General features: G+C 25.6%; 1 protein-coding gene across 6 annotated transcripts in view; it reads left to right on the forward strand.

Moving 5' to 3' along the window:
* Positions 1 to 15,209, forward strand: part of LOC113550543 (ADAMTS-like protein 1) — a 171,592-nt gene that overhangs the window by 51,433 nt on the left and 104,950 nt on the right. For all 6 annotated transcript variants that reach the window (XM_026952454.1, XM_026952452.1, XM_026952451.1 and 3 more), the window contains exon 2: positions 124 to 296. In XM_026952454.1, coding sequence (XP_026808255.1) covers positions 249 to 296 — 48 coding nt within the window. In that variant the 5' untranslated portion in view covers positions 124 to 248. The remainder of the gene's footprint in view (positions 1 to 123; positions 297 to 15,209) is intronic.

Genomic DNA, 15,209 nt, shown 5'->3' on the forward strand with positions numbered 1-15,209 from the left:
CCTATAGGCCATTCATATGGCATATCGGATGGGCGTGTCATATTTATTTCCTTATTGTCTATATGATTACGTGCCCTTAGCAAGAAAGTCTTATTATTAATCCGGTAATGTTACCAATTTCAGGATTGCGTTGGAAAATCCCGGATGATCGAACCGTCGCTCGCTGTACAATAAATCCCACAAAATAAACGTCTACTCGATAGAGCAGTGTCCTCGAATAACGGTGCGACGACGACGACGACAGCGACATGGTGTGCGCCACGCGAGATTTCAACGCGTTAATCATAACTCTCATGGTAAGTACGGACGATACATTATTATTTTTATTATCATAATTCATCCATACAGCAGCTGTAAGATATTACACAGTCACTGGCAAAAGTAATAATGTCGGTGATATCGTGTTTGGCGTGTGTGCACATTGTGTAATGTAATATGATTGTGGTAGGCAATTTCTTCTATTTTTTTTTTCTCATCGCAATACGTGTTCGTATGATACTACTTTACGATATATAATATAATATAATAAGAATAATAACATAATACCGATCGTTTGTATGCAGCGATTGAGGGGGGGGACTCGAGCTTATTGATTTCACTTAAAATAATATTTGATACGGTTGTATTTTATAAAAAAATTCTTATTCTCTATTTCTCTCAGAAATCAGCTAGGAATCCTATTGTTTAGTAACAGTGCTCATAATATTATCTTCTGGACGTTAATAACAATATATGTAAAAAGAGGTAATAAAATTTTTTTTTTCATGTGTGTGGTTTTTGTCGGTTCACCGTAGGTACTGTTTTTATTCAAGAAAAAAAGGTGTACTCGATGTACGTGTAGTGGAGTGTTACGCAACCCCGTGGAGTTACATAAGCACCCCACAACGTTTTTTTTTTTTTTTTTACCCCCTTTCATACATTTTTTTTTTCATTCTAATAATACAAACCCGCTCACGACAATCTTATCACACCTAACCATCATTTTACACAGATTTATTTCAAACAATAATCAAAACAAATACTACCGTGGCCACCCGTGGATTCCTTACGTGAATAATTTCTAAATCGTCACACTTGGAAAAGTTTTCACACTGTTTGATTTACACATGCATGTTGAGCACGATTAGCATATTTTATGACGCGTAAGAAAACGTCTCGGAAACGTATGTAGTAATATAATAATAATGACAATATATTATTTCAACTCTACAGCAAGTCAAAAGGGGCATTACAATTTTTATTAATGTATTCGCTGGTTTATGCAGGTATGTACATAATATTATGTGCAACTACGATTTAAACACGCTATGCAGACGCTTTAAATTATTTTATAACACTATTCCGTACCTATAGAACTCTAAACTCAAAGGGAAAAATTCAAAATTAGAAATAGCGTTTTCTAAAATAGAACAGTGAATTTATTTTGAGATAGATCAATTCGTCATTCAATGCATAATCCAGTCTAGTGGTCTAACATCTTGAATTCGAACTGTATCTAGGATACAAGTACCAAACTTTCGGCCGATACCAGGCTGTCATTACATCTATACTATATATGACATAACCAGAAATTAATTTCTCCAACGATGTATTCGTGGTTAAGGCCTCATCAATATAAACCTCTACGTACGAGTATATCGGGTGCACGCGTTAAGGAATCAATTATTTGTTAATTTGGAGACGGAGCGTAGGCAGCTGATTGGAGAAGATCTATCAACGATTATTAGCATATTAATAATATTATTATACTTTTAGATTAAATTATGAGTATTTTTAATAAAGTATGTTTATTACATTCCATTTTTATATATATTTTTTTTTATAAATATTTACAAATTTTCGTGTACAATGTACAATTGTACAATTTAACTTAACCTAATATTAATTCTACACATATTTGTAGACAAACGATAAATTATAATTATTAATGTATAAGATGATGCTAATGGGCTCTCCCCGTGGCTTTTATTTTATTTTAAAAATACATACATATTATAATGCGTAGCACACATACATATGTAAAACAATAAAATCCATAAACAAAAAAAAAAAATAATAACTTTTCCGGTTGAATATATTTGAAACGATATTAAAATAATTATCACTCAATCAAAACTTATAATTTATAATATAATTAATTTGATGTTACTGTAGTGTATTATAGTTTATAAGTTTAATTAAATAGAATATAAATTATTGGTTTGATTAAAGGATGGTACAATTGAACATAATATTAACACCCGCAGTGTATCATAATATGCATAATCTCCAAATTATTATTATTATTATAAACGCTAGAATTTAAAATCTGTCACGATGGAAAGACTTAAAGAAAAGCTATACAGCATTTACTAATTGGTGATTAATATCATTAAATTATTCGAGTACGTAAATGAAAAATGTAGGCGATTTATTTTTATGATTCATTTTAATTATAATATCATTTTTTCGACTTAAATATAAAATAATTAAAAGGTAACCTTGATAGTGACAATATACATTTTTATCGTACATTTTAAGTATGGGCTCAATTTAAAATATACAAAATTGTCCATATAAAATAAATTTAAAATGATTACCATGGTGTCTTGCCAGTTTTATTTTATTTATTCGAAATTGAAAGTATACTTAATACATTAATATTGTCATTACATTCAATATCAGCTGTAGAAAGTGATACACCGAGCATACCTGTTTCCCTTTTCTTCTTCAACAATACAGTTTTTTTTAAATTGAATTTACTATGTTTTTAATTATACTTAAATACCATATTTTAAAATTCTTTAGATTGTTTGTACTACTTAAAGAATGAATTGTATCCATTGTAGTGATACTAATTTCTATTTTTTTTTTTTCAGAAATTATAAGCCCCTTTTTAAGTTTTAATTATTTATTGGATATTTTCTGAAAATGTTGACGTATCAAATTAAAATTAGTAGTCTTTAAATTATTAATTAATTGTATGGACATTAATATATATTAATAGTTACATATTATATAATTTGTAAATATGGTCCAAGTATAATAAATATTATTTTGATATCGTATATTTTTAATATTTTTTAAAACATTGTAAAAGACTATTATCTTTAATATAAACATTTTAATAACTGAAAAACTACTCTACAATTTTCAATTAGGTACATCAAGATTTTCAAAAAATCATACAATACAAATTATTACAGCAAAAAAGGTTCTCATTTGAAAACAGAAGTTTGCATCACCACAGGATACTTCTTAAGTACAAAGAAAAAATATTTTCATTTATTAGAAAATATTTCCTTTAAGTATATTTAAAAATTCCAATAATCAAAATTTTAATAATTTTAATTAATAATTAAATGAAAAATGGGGGTAAGTATAATTGGTGAATTATCCTGTAAAATATTTTTTAATTATTTTATAATATGGTATATGGTTTTGTAATTTATAACAAAAAATGTCATTGAAACGGATTTCGGAAAATAAAATATATTAATAAGTACCTACATATATTTATTTTTAATATTTTGCTACTTGTGAGAAACATAAACATTGGTTTACATTTTTTGAACTGAGTTTAATAAACCGTTAAGTAATTTTATTTCACAGCGACAATAAAAACGACTTTTGACGCATACAGTGAAAAATAAATGAACACAAATATTTTACAAGAATATGTCTGGTGTTGAATGTTTTGGGTCGATTTCTCGGGACATATTTCTTTTATATAAATTATAGTTTAACGATTGGAACTCTGAATTTATTTATTTTTATTTTTCAACATCAAACCATAAAAAAATCCAATTTGACTAATTTTAATAACGTAATGTCAATTTAAAAAAGTAGGCAAGTAGGTACCACTCTTTTGTACATTAGGTGTCGAGTGAATCACTATTATGAGTGTGATAAATTTGAATTCAATGATATATCATTGTACAAGAAAATATTGAGTGGAGACAGTCAGTCACAACATTTATTTCATGATATATTTTTTTTGGAAATAGCTATTAATGTTACTTATTTTACTTTTAGTATTTAATTATTATAATAACATTAATTTATACCATATTTTATCAACTGTTATAACTCGAAATGTAATAACATCTTTCTGTAAATACCATAAAACAGCATAAATAGGTTCATAATATGATAAAATAAATCAAAATGTCATTACGTACATCGCAATAAAACAATATACATATATCTTAAGCTCCAATGAATATATATATTTTTATTAAATTAATTTTTTATTTTTTTTTTATTAATAAGTAACATTGTTGTTTATCGTTTAAATAAGTAATTTGTATTTCATCGAAACTTGAACTTAAAATGTCTATAAAAAATAATTGTCTTTATATATTTCTTGGATTTTATGGTCTTAGCATAAACTGCTTATGAGGAATATTTTGCTAAATATTCAAAACCTAGTTGAAAAAAAAGTTTTTATGAATTTCCAACTACGAATTAGTTAGCAATTTTTCCAATTTTGACGAATTTCGTTAAAATTCTAGATTTAAATGCTTATAAAAAAATAATGTGACTGTAGATTTTCGATATTTTTTGATTGGGCTTCATATTAATTTTTAAAACATTTTTAATCAGCAAATAATTTTAAATTGGCATAAAAAAAAAACTAAAAACAATTAAAATGCCTATAAATATTGAAAAAGAATCAATGTATTTTGAAAATTTTATCGTAAATAGAAAATGATAGTATAAATATTTGATAAAAGTTTTAAGTATCTAATGTTATTTGTATTAGAGTTTCACCAAAATGGATTTTGTTAAAATATAATATAAATTATGTTATGAAACACTAAATACTTGAACATAATGATTTTTTAATGCTTTAATATAGCTATATCATTATTTACTAGTACCTATTACCTACATAATATAGAGATATACATTTAGTGTTCTTTACAGTAAAATAGCAATTATATAATTTCAATTACATTTACGTAGGTAGATACTTGGAATTTTACATGGATTTTATACGTGGATTCATCAATGACATTGTATTAAATTAAATATTTTAGTTTATTTTTAATACCAATAATCGAATATTTTATCGTAACTGCAATATACAAAGAATAATTAACGTTAATGGATATTGAAAGAAGTATCCCTTGATACCCGATAAAGAACTCGATACAGGTACTCTTTGAAAAGTGTTAGTAAAACTTAAGTTTTTTTTCTATATTATTTAGTTTTTAATTTTAAATACAACTCAAATGCAGAACTGTATAAATTAAACATTCTTTGATTCATTCGTATAATATTTTATTGCCGTTTGTAGGTACTAATTATCATTATAACTGAACAGTGAAGACTAATGAAAAAGGAAAAATGTATGTGTATACATTTTTTTAACCTGAACAACTTATTTACTCATTCGTATTTTAATTGCAATGTAAATATTATGAGTAATTAACATAATGACATACATATTTCAATATTTGTACATAAATAATACTCTACATGTAAATTCTATACTCATATTAATCATATTATCGATAACATATAAAGCGTATCATATTATAGTATATTGTAATAAATTGTCAAGTATAAAATTGTATTAAAGATTTCTTGTCCAATGATATCCTATAGAGTCTTTAGTATAGACTATTACAACTAGTACATATTTCAGTGTTAAGCCACGGCAAGACGACTATGCAATTTTCTAAAAAAATCATATAAAATGTTGTTGACCTTTATTTTCGTTTTTATTCGGTGGTATCTTATTAGTTATATACCCTTTAACTGGCTCCTAATTTTTCTTGTAGTCTTATTCGTTTAAACGAACTTATTGGATGTGGTTGATTCTTGCACGATAAATATTTATAGATGAATCAATAGAAAATAGTTTATAATATATTGTTACTTAACAATAACGGTATCTACTAGTTGGCAGATACCGTGAAATGTCATCAGATATCTCATAAGTCATAAAATATTAAAATAGAATAAGAGTAAAATTGTTTTTCTTAGTTTAATATATCACGTCGACCGCCGACATGCTTGCATAAAAACCACATGATAAGTTTTTTGCTTTTATAAAATATATAAAGTATGACAAAAACGATTTTCCATTCTTCGGAATTAAAGTAACATGCATTTTTAAAACGTGTGATAAGTCTTGTGCTTCTATAAAATGTGCTAAGTCAAATAAAAACGATTTGCTATTATTTGGCATTAAAGGAACAATCATTTTTAAAACGATTTCCGTTTTGTTCAGTATATAGCTGTTATATATTGGTATAGATACACAGATTTTACACATATTATGATGTATATAACTATTAGTTTTTGTAATAATTTTAAATGAATAGGTACAACTTTAAATAAGATAATAGATACAGTTTAATAATATGTCAGTTAATAGACAAACTTTTGAAAATCACCACATCGAGGAATTATTTATTATTCATCACTTAAATCATTTTTAATGTTTAATTATAAATTTTGTATCCTAAACATTTCCAATATTCATATTTTGATTTTAATTGGAACCAATTTTTAACAGGGTGTTATATTACCGTACGAAAAAAACAGAAAAACCTATTAATTAAAGATTTTGTGACTAATAATAATTAAATTCTGTAATAAAAAAAATTATTTTTATTTCATATATATACACATATACATATACGTTTTATTGTGTACAATAGAATTTGAAAGATATTTGTTACGACAGAAAAATATATTTTAGTTCTTAATTTTAGTTTTTCATGCTGTATGCCCCCCAAGAATAAAAGTTGAATTAAACCAACCATAATTCATTTATACATTAACCAATACCAAAAAATAATGTATAAAGTTTATTGTAGAAAATATATTATATTCAAATAAATGATCCTTGATTAATAGAGATTAGGCATTTAAAATTTAGCTAGTCTAACCATTTACATTACAGTTAATTTATTTTATTTAATCTTTAAAATGTTTAACGAGAAACTGGAAATATTGATGTACAACTAAACATAAAATATAATTAAGTAATACTGTTTTAACTTATATAGAATATTCCTTTTTATAATATTATTTTTAATAAAAATGTTCTTCAAAACATTTCACTCTTTAATTTTTTTCAATTTTTATTATATACAATATCTTTAATTATCTTTGATACGATTTGAAAAGTATAAGTTATACCTAAATAAAATATAAAAATTGTATTAATTTTATATTAACCGTTTATGAGTGATAAAATATTAAAATGCTTGCAATAATTATCACTATGAGTATAATAGTTATTGTACCTTTCTTTATGTTACATTATAACTAAACATTAAACTCATAGTTGCCGGCGAAATCACTCTTCTTTTAGGTACCTCTTGATTTCAGTACCGTGTATAACCAAGTATATTTGTTGTAATAACCCTTTATTAATAAAACAATAGCTCTTATATAGGTTACCCGATACAAATAATCGCGTAGTGTTAAGTTATTATGTTTTTGAGTTGTATGTGTGCGTAATACATAACTCGAGGAAACAGCCGTGGGGGGTTTTAATGGATTTCGTCTTCGCGAATTTTCATGGGCGAGATGAATATAATATGTTCGGGCAGGACGACGCGTATAGCTAGAAAAATAAAAGCGATAAATAAAAATGTAACGTGGCCATAAGAAAACAGTGCCTATATAGAATCCATTTAAGTCTATCCGCGTTTTTGTGCGGTATTGAGACGCAAATTCGATTTGGTCCTATTACCGACCGCGGTCCGGTATTTACTAGCCCATTTCTAGTAGATCTAAAGAAAACGTTGTACGGCAAAGTGACTATACGAGTGCAAAATGTTTTCGAGAAAAAAACGTTTAAAATACGTGTTCGGAGCAACACGCGCTTATCGATTTTGGACATTGTATTTTCGTTTAACTCTTATGAAGTTATATATACACTGGTCCGGTCTACTATCTTCGTCGTTCCCCACTTAAATTAGACACGTTTTCCAATTCTATATTCTTCGGTTTTCTTCACAGAATTCGACTCTCATTGTTAGAATAAAAAAATAATCGGGCGCTCCAGTCACGCTGACAATTTTTATATTGGTCCACCTCTCATTCCTGTTTACAGATACCATACAACACCATTAACTTCGTCCTCTCATCACCACTGCCTTTGTCTTAGCGTGTGTCAACCGTCAAACTAATATATAATAATAATACGGATGATATTTTATTTTTTTTTTTTTTTTTTTTGTGAGCGTGGCTGTCACAATTACCAAATCGATTTTTTTTAAATAAATAAAATGCGTTTGTACATAATACCTAACCTAACCACTTTTGACAAAAGTTGTAGAATTAGTAATTTACATACTTCTAGTATTTTGGATAATATACTAATTTATTAAACACGATTTTATGTATTGAAAAATTAAAAAAAAACAGTATACAGTATAGAATATACATAAGCAATATAGTTTAGATATCGATTAGGTAATCTAACATTATTATTGCAATGTTTTGGAACATATTTTTGGTGGTTGAGAGAGGGGTGGAGCGAGTAAGTCGTTCGTGACCTATTATACCTATCTGGTCTATTATAGTCTTTGAAGTTTTATACGCTGTAGGCGAATATGAAGAAAAAGTCTTCTATTTATGAGATAATAAACAAGGGTCTGACAAGTATAATCTCATTTTATTATTTGTTGCAATACACGCCCACACACACACACGCCACAAAAGTTTGTTTGAAAGTCTCAAAATACATAATAAAAACGATGATACAAAATAAAAAAATACATTTTTTCTGAAAAAAAATTGCCTATGGAAACATTAATTAAACACATGAATATATTTAATACCGTTGTATACACTATTTGGATAACAATTGAGACATAATAACAATAATGAGATTATAATAATAATATAATACTACATGATGGTACTGTAAACACTAATAAGTTAACATCATTATAAAATCAGATCCATTGGTAGCATTGTAAGAATATCGCATAAATGTATAATATATATATATATAAATGACGTATTTGTACGTATTCATTGTACGAGTCAAACATTTTCAACCATGTTGCGCAATAGTAACTTAAAGTTTTTCGGAATATTACAGCCAGAAGGATTTGTTTACGATTGTTTGTTGTTTTTTTGTGTACATAAAACGGAGCGAAGTAAAAATAATAATAATATAAAAACGTCAAAACCGATGTAAAAAAGAAACCTACACTCGGCGGCTATTATTTTTACGACCCAAGAAAACTTTGGACCACTCCCCGGGCTAGAGAAAGAAATCTCAGAACTTTTAACAACACCTGGACACCGTCGATAATCCCGTGCACTCGCCCCACAGGACAATACCCAATGACCTTAAGGACCTAGCCATTCAAATTCACACCTGTGCAACGGTCCTTTTTTGTGTTTAAAGTCTGTACTAGGATGAGGCTTGAATATGATAACCGAAGTATGTGTATATTACGGCCGAGAAAATGCGTATTATTATTATTATTATTATTATTTTCATGTACATAAAAATATCGCTACAGTTTTTTGGGTACTGCAGCATCACCTAAGATCCAATAGATTTGCGCGTCCACATGTACATATAAATAATGAATTATTGATTGGTCGATGCCAAAAAACCACTATAAAATTTGATAAACAGAAACATAAAACCATCGGGATAAACGGAAATGACAAATTTTTATATCAGCCGACCACCTTCTTCTTCCTCCCTGCCGTCTTAAAAACACGCTTTATTTTACGAGGAAAATGCGCACAAAATTTATTGGTTCGCGAAAAACACATAAACCGATTTGCCCGTAAACAATTGTAATGTTGTAATGTCAAATTCTTCAGGTTATGTTATTGGCAAACTACAGTTTTTACATTAATATTTTATCAACCAGAATAATCGGATTTATCAATTGAAAACTTATGTAGGATCTTAACATCTCGTACACAATAACACAGATAAAACATATTTTGCCATTTGATATTTTTGAACTCGAGATGATCGAGAATGGTACAGACACATATAGTATAGTGATTCTGTGATGATATTTATTTTTCTGAGAATATTTTTTTAGGGTAATAAAGTTTATCCACTTATTTTTTTCTTGTTGCCATTCGTAGTTAATTGGAAAAACAGTATAAACACTTACGATACGAAATACTCGTTAATAAAAATCTCAAAGCTCGTATTTTTTTAAAAAAAAAAATATTAAAAATCGCAATGAAAATATTTCTTACAGAAATGACCATGAAATTTTTTTTTTAAATTAATAAGTTTTGGTATGAACTTTTGCCAGAAATTATTTTCAATTTACATTTCAATTATCTAAAAATTAAAAAAAAAGTATTACTATACTATTTGTTTTAAGCTAATATTTTTTATAAACCAAGTTGTGATTTATGCTAAATTACATAAGTTAGTAAGTTTTACATAGAATCGCTTTTTTAATGTTATGTTACTATACATTATATAGTTATAAGATTAAAAATTATAACTTCCGCACAAGTTACTTACATGTACAAAACAAAAATGGTCTATTTCCCTAAAACGTTTATTTAGTTTTTATGTTCAATTAAGTTTCTAAAAATAAATTCATGGTCTATTCTAAATTTTATTCCATCACAAAGACGATTTAATATATTCATTACCTTAATTAATTACATATTATTACCATTGGTATACATACATACCATTTATAACATATTATTTTATAATAATATTATGTTTAACAAAGTCTATTTGTTATATATTTATTTATTTATATAATTAAAAACTATCTTTAATGTTTATTAATAAACTACTAAAGTGTGTATAATACTATATTCTTTAATTTACTTTAAAACTATCGAATGTAATGTTAGATTTGTAGGTTTAAAGTGAATATTTAACAAAATTAATCCATTTAATTTGTGTACAATTATCTTTGAGGATCAGTGATTAGCAAATATATGTATATGATATGTATCAATCTACGTGGAATATAGGTCATTGGTAGAATTTTAATCAACCAAATGCATCAAGTACAAATGACACACCATAATAGTAAAAAGGACTAATCAACATATGATATATTAATTTAGATACAATGGACAGAAATATTATTCTTTCATTTTAATCTTCTGTTAATTGTATGATACAAGCATAAAATATTATGACAGCAGACTTACTAATTAAACAAGTATAAATTTAAACTACCATAAAATATAATCTAAGTAAAAACTTTAAATATTTAATTGAATTTTTTTATAACTTTATTGTTAACCTATGTCTATATATTTATGAAGGATAAGCTTTATTTAAAATATGTACATATCCCCTACCTATTGGCTTAATTATTTGTTCTAATTTCGAAACATAAAGCTAAAAATAATATTGATTAAAATTTTGTTGTATAATAATTAACACTTACCATATAAAATAAAAGAAATTAAGTATTTAGTTTATCAAAACGATAAATTAATAGTATACCAGATACTTAACATATATTAACAGAAGCTAGTTAATTTAGCTCTTATGAGAGCAAGTATTATGTCTTGAGATTCTTATTTGTTTTTATAATGAATAATGATATTTTAAAAGTATAGTTCACAAAACTATATAATTTATAATTAGGTACATAAAAAAAAAAAAAATGTTTTCCTAATAATCTAAACTGTACATAAATTTAAAAGTTGCTTTGCCAAAATTAATAGTTTTTGTTATTAATTGTTAGAATATGAAATAATATAACCTTATATTTCTTTAAAAACAAAATTACTTTTGAAAAATAACACAGCACCTAGTGAACTTACTTGATGCTTGTAATAGGTGATAAAAAGAAGTAGATGGTAACTATTTAAACTTTTATGACGACAAGAAGGAAAGTAGAAAATGTAAAAGAAAGAAAAGAAAAAAAATCTTTTCAAAGGCTTTTATATTTTTCACCATCCTAAAAAACCACTTGTGAAAAGAGACCACAGAACTCGACCTTAATATTGCATTTCATTGTTCTATCACTAAAACCCCAATTTACCGCACAAAGTGCTCAAAACTCTTTGCATTTTTCACCCTGACTAGTAACTTTTATATTTCTTCTTGGATTCAAAAAAAAGTTTTTCTAAAGTATAAATCATTAACGTTAATATTTTTAACCTCCAAAAAAAAAATTGACTTGGTTTTCATAAATATACCACAATACTAAGTAAAAACCCTTAAAAGCCCATTAAATTATCTACAAAGATAAGATAGAATCTTGGCTACCTTTTTTAGAGTTGATATGTTTATTATTAAAACTCAAGCCTTTAATCTCAATGATATTTAAAGATAACGTTAAAACTAACTTCAAGATTATTTTTTATAGAATTTATCAATAAAGCTATTAGAGATGATTATTTTTTAGTTAATAATTATTTTACACACCATATAATTTAATATATTATAATACAAATAAATTAAAAACAAATTAATTTAGTAGTGATTAGAAAAAATCTATATAATATACGTACCTATAATATACCTACATATTATATTATACATAAGCAACTAAATATGCTGTCTATCAAAATCAAATAAATTTAAAAGCAATTACTTTTAGATAAAAAAAAAAATTATAGATACATAACTGAAATAATTAAACAAAATCTAGTTTATTATATATTTTGTAAATTCTATTAAGCTTATATATTCAGTTATCAATTAATTTATATAACTGTGATAGCAAAATTTCGTTTACTGCATATTGATGGTTTTGCTACATGCTGCATTTTATACGAGTGAAAAAGCGTCTAAATATTAAATGCGTTTGTGGTAAAGGTCGAGTGTAGACTTTCGAGGCAATAAAAAAAAATCTAGCTACTCATATGGTGTGCAGCTGTGATGGGGCACTTAAAATCATAGTTAGGTCAGGTTAACATGGTGCTTAACCGAGGCAGTTTAAAAGTGTGTTTTTTGCGTTTAAAACGACAATGATTTTGGCGTATAAAATATTATTTAATAAAGATAAAATTAAAAAATTATAAACGAAACATTACTGTTTTAAATAATTAATAAAGTATTAGCAACTTAAACAAATTTATTATATAATGATATATAATTATTACACCAACAATAATGACTTTCCTACTTTTTAACTCTAAAATAATAGATACACGCAATTTAAAATTAATAAAATTTCCAAATAAATTTAATATTTTACATTTGATTTTCTTTTACAAAAAAAAAAAATAAATAAATACAATAAATAAATGCTAATATATATTATGTAGTACCTACATATTATAATTTTATTGAAATCGAAAAAAAAATGTTGTAAACTTATTTAATTTTGGATCTATGTGTATTATTTCAGAAAATTGTTTAAATAACTAGGTAGTTATAACTATACACACAAAGAAAAATACAATTTGTAACTATAAAAAATAAGTAACTTGCCGTATAACAGTTTTTGAGTAATTGGTTAATTTATTTTTTGACAACAAGAGTCAAGAAGTGTTGTTGGTAATTTATTCAAGTGCAAAAATCACGGCAAAATAGAGTGTGTTCTGAGCTATGAACATAATGATTAAACATGACTGCTTGAACAAATATTTTCATTTTATTTCTCCTGAATAATAATAATAAAAATAATAAAAAAAAAACTAATAATACTTTCTTGTTGTACAGTGATGTACATTTAAATTTTAAATTATTATACTAATTACATATTTTTATAAAAATATAATTATGTATTTTTATAATTAAAAATAAAAATAAGGTATATCTACTCACGATTAAACCACAAATCGTCTATATATTATATTTAAGATAGCGCAATATTAGTACAGTATTTCAGTATATTATTATTAAATTATTTTACTGCCAAAACCTCAAGTTCACTGCAAATTTTATAAAATTATGAGTTTACTTTTAAAATAATAATTATTTATACCACCTAAAATGCATTAACAGATAGAAATATACGTGAAGTATCTACCTGTCTACATGGAATACTGTGTACGGAGTGTATTTGTTTTCCGTACTTGTATTTACACAGTTTATATCAATCGATGTTTTAATATTATGTATATTTAACTAGACGACAAGCCATAAATTATTGTCTAATGTGTACAATTGTACATTGTGAAATCCGATCGAGATGTTTGTAGTACTTTCGTAATTTCCAGATCAGTATTATTATGATTCAATTTTACGTATGTATTACGTACATATATTGTACTAGCTATAACGTAAATGTTTACGTGTATTTTGTTTTTAATTGTACAATCTTTAATTATATTATATTCATATATAGTATAGACAAAATGTTAAACAATAAACACTCAACTAAGTTTATACTCAAATGTATATCATTTAAATTTATTTCAAAATATTAACATCACTATATATTATAATCATAAACAATATTTTAATAATTATTTTACTATAGATATTTCAATTTCTTTAACAAAAAAAGGAATATAGGCAACCAGGAAAAAATAGATTTTAATTAAAAAAAAAATAGTATTTATCTTATTACCGAAATCTGAATTAACATATAATATGCCAGGAGAGGAATAGATGTGAAGTTTATTTAGAACTCATTAAATGTTTAACAACTTGACCTATATTGTTGCAAAAATAATATTGTTAACGTTAGCGATTTTTTTTTTTTTATGAATAGCCGTAATTGAGGTTAAATTTTATGCTCGAGTCTGATGTAATTTAATGAAACACATTTATAAGTTATAACCCTTGACGGTATAAATACAACAGAAAAATCAATTTTCTTAAATCTCTTAAGTTTCGTGCATATTGTTTTGAGTTCTCAATAAAACAACAGTTAGTTACATGTTTAAAGTTTTGGAAACACACTGACAAGTTAAAATATACGTTTTTGAAACAGTACGTACAAATTAATATGTTAATTGACCTGTAAAAGTTTAGTTTGTATATTATATTGAATTAAAAAATAAGATTTAAGATTAAAATTGCGCGCGTAAACTGAGACAATGTCACATTTGTTTTTATTTGAATATTAAATAATATGGAAATTTTAACAAGATAACGGTTGAATGCATTTCAGATGGAAGATTTCCTGACATTTACTTCATTATAATAATATAAGCAGTGACGTCAGGTGTTATTTCATCTTCTAAACCGATAAGACTGATAAATCAATAATGTTTTATATTTTACGATACATTTACAAGTCAGCTAATAATATAGTAATAACCTATTATACTAAACATTTTTAATACGCATTTTAAAATATTTAAATAACATTATTCTATGTATTACG

Source organism: Rhopalosiphum maidis, chromosome 1 (assembly GCF_003676215.2).
Source record: "Rhopalosiphum maidis isolate BTI-1 chromosome 1, ASM367621v3, whole genome shotgun sequence".
NCBI classification, from domain to species: Eukaryota; Metazoa; Arthropoda; class Insecta; order Hemiptera; family Aphididae; genus Rhopalosiphum; species Rhopalosiphum maidis.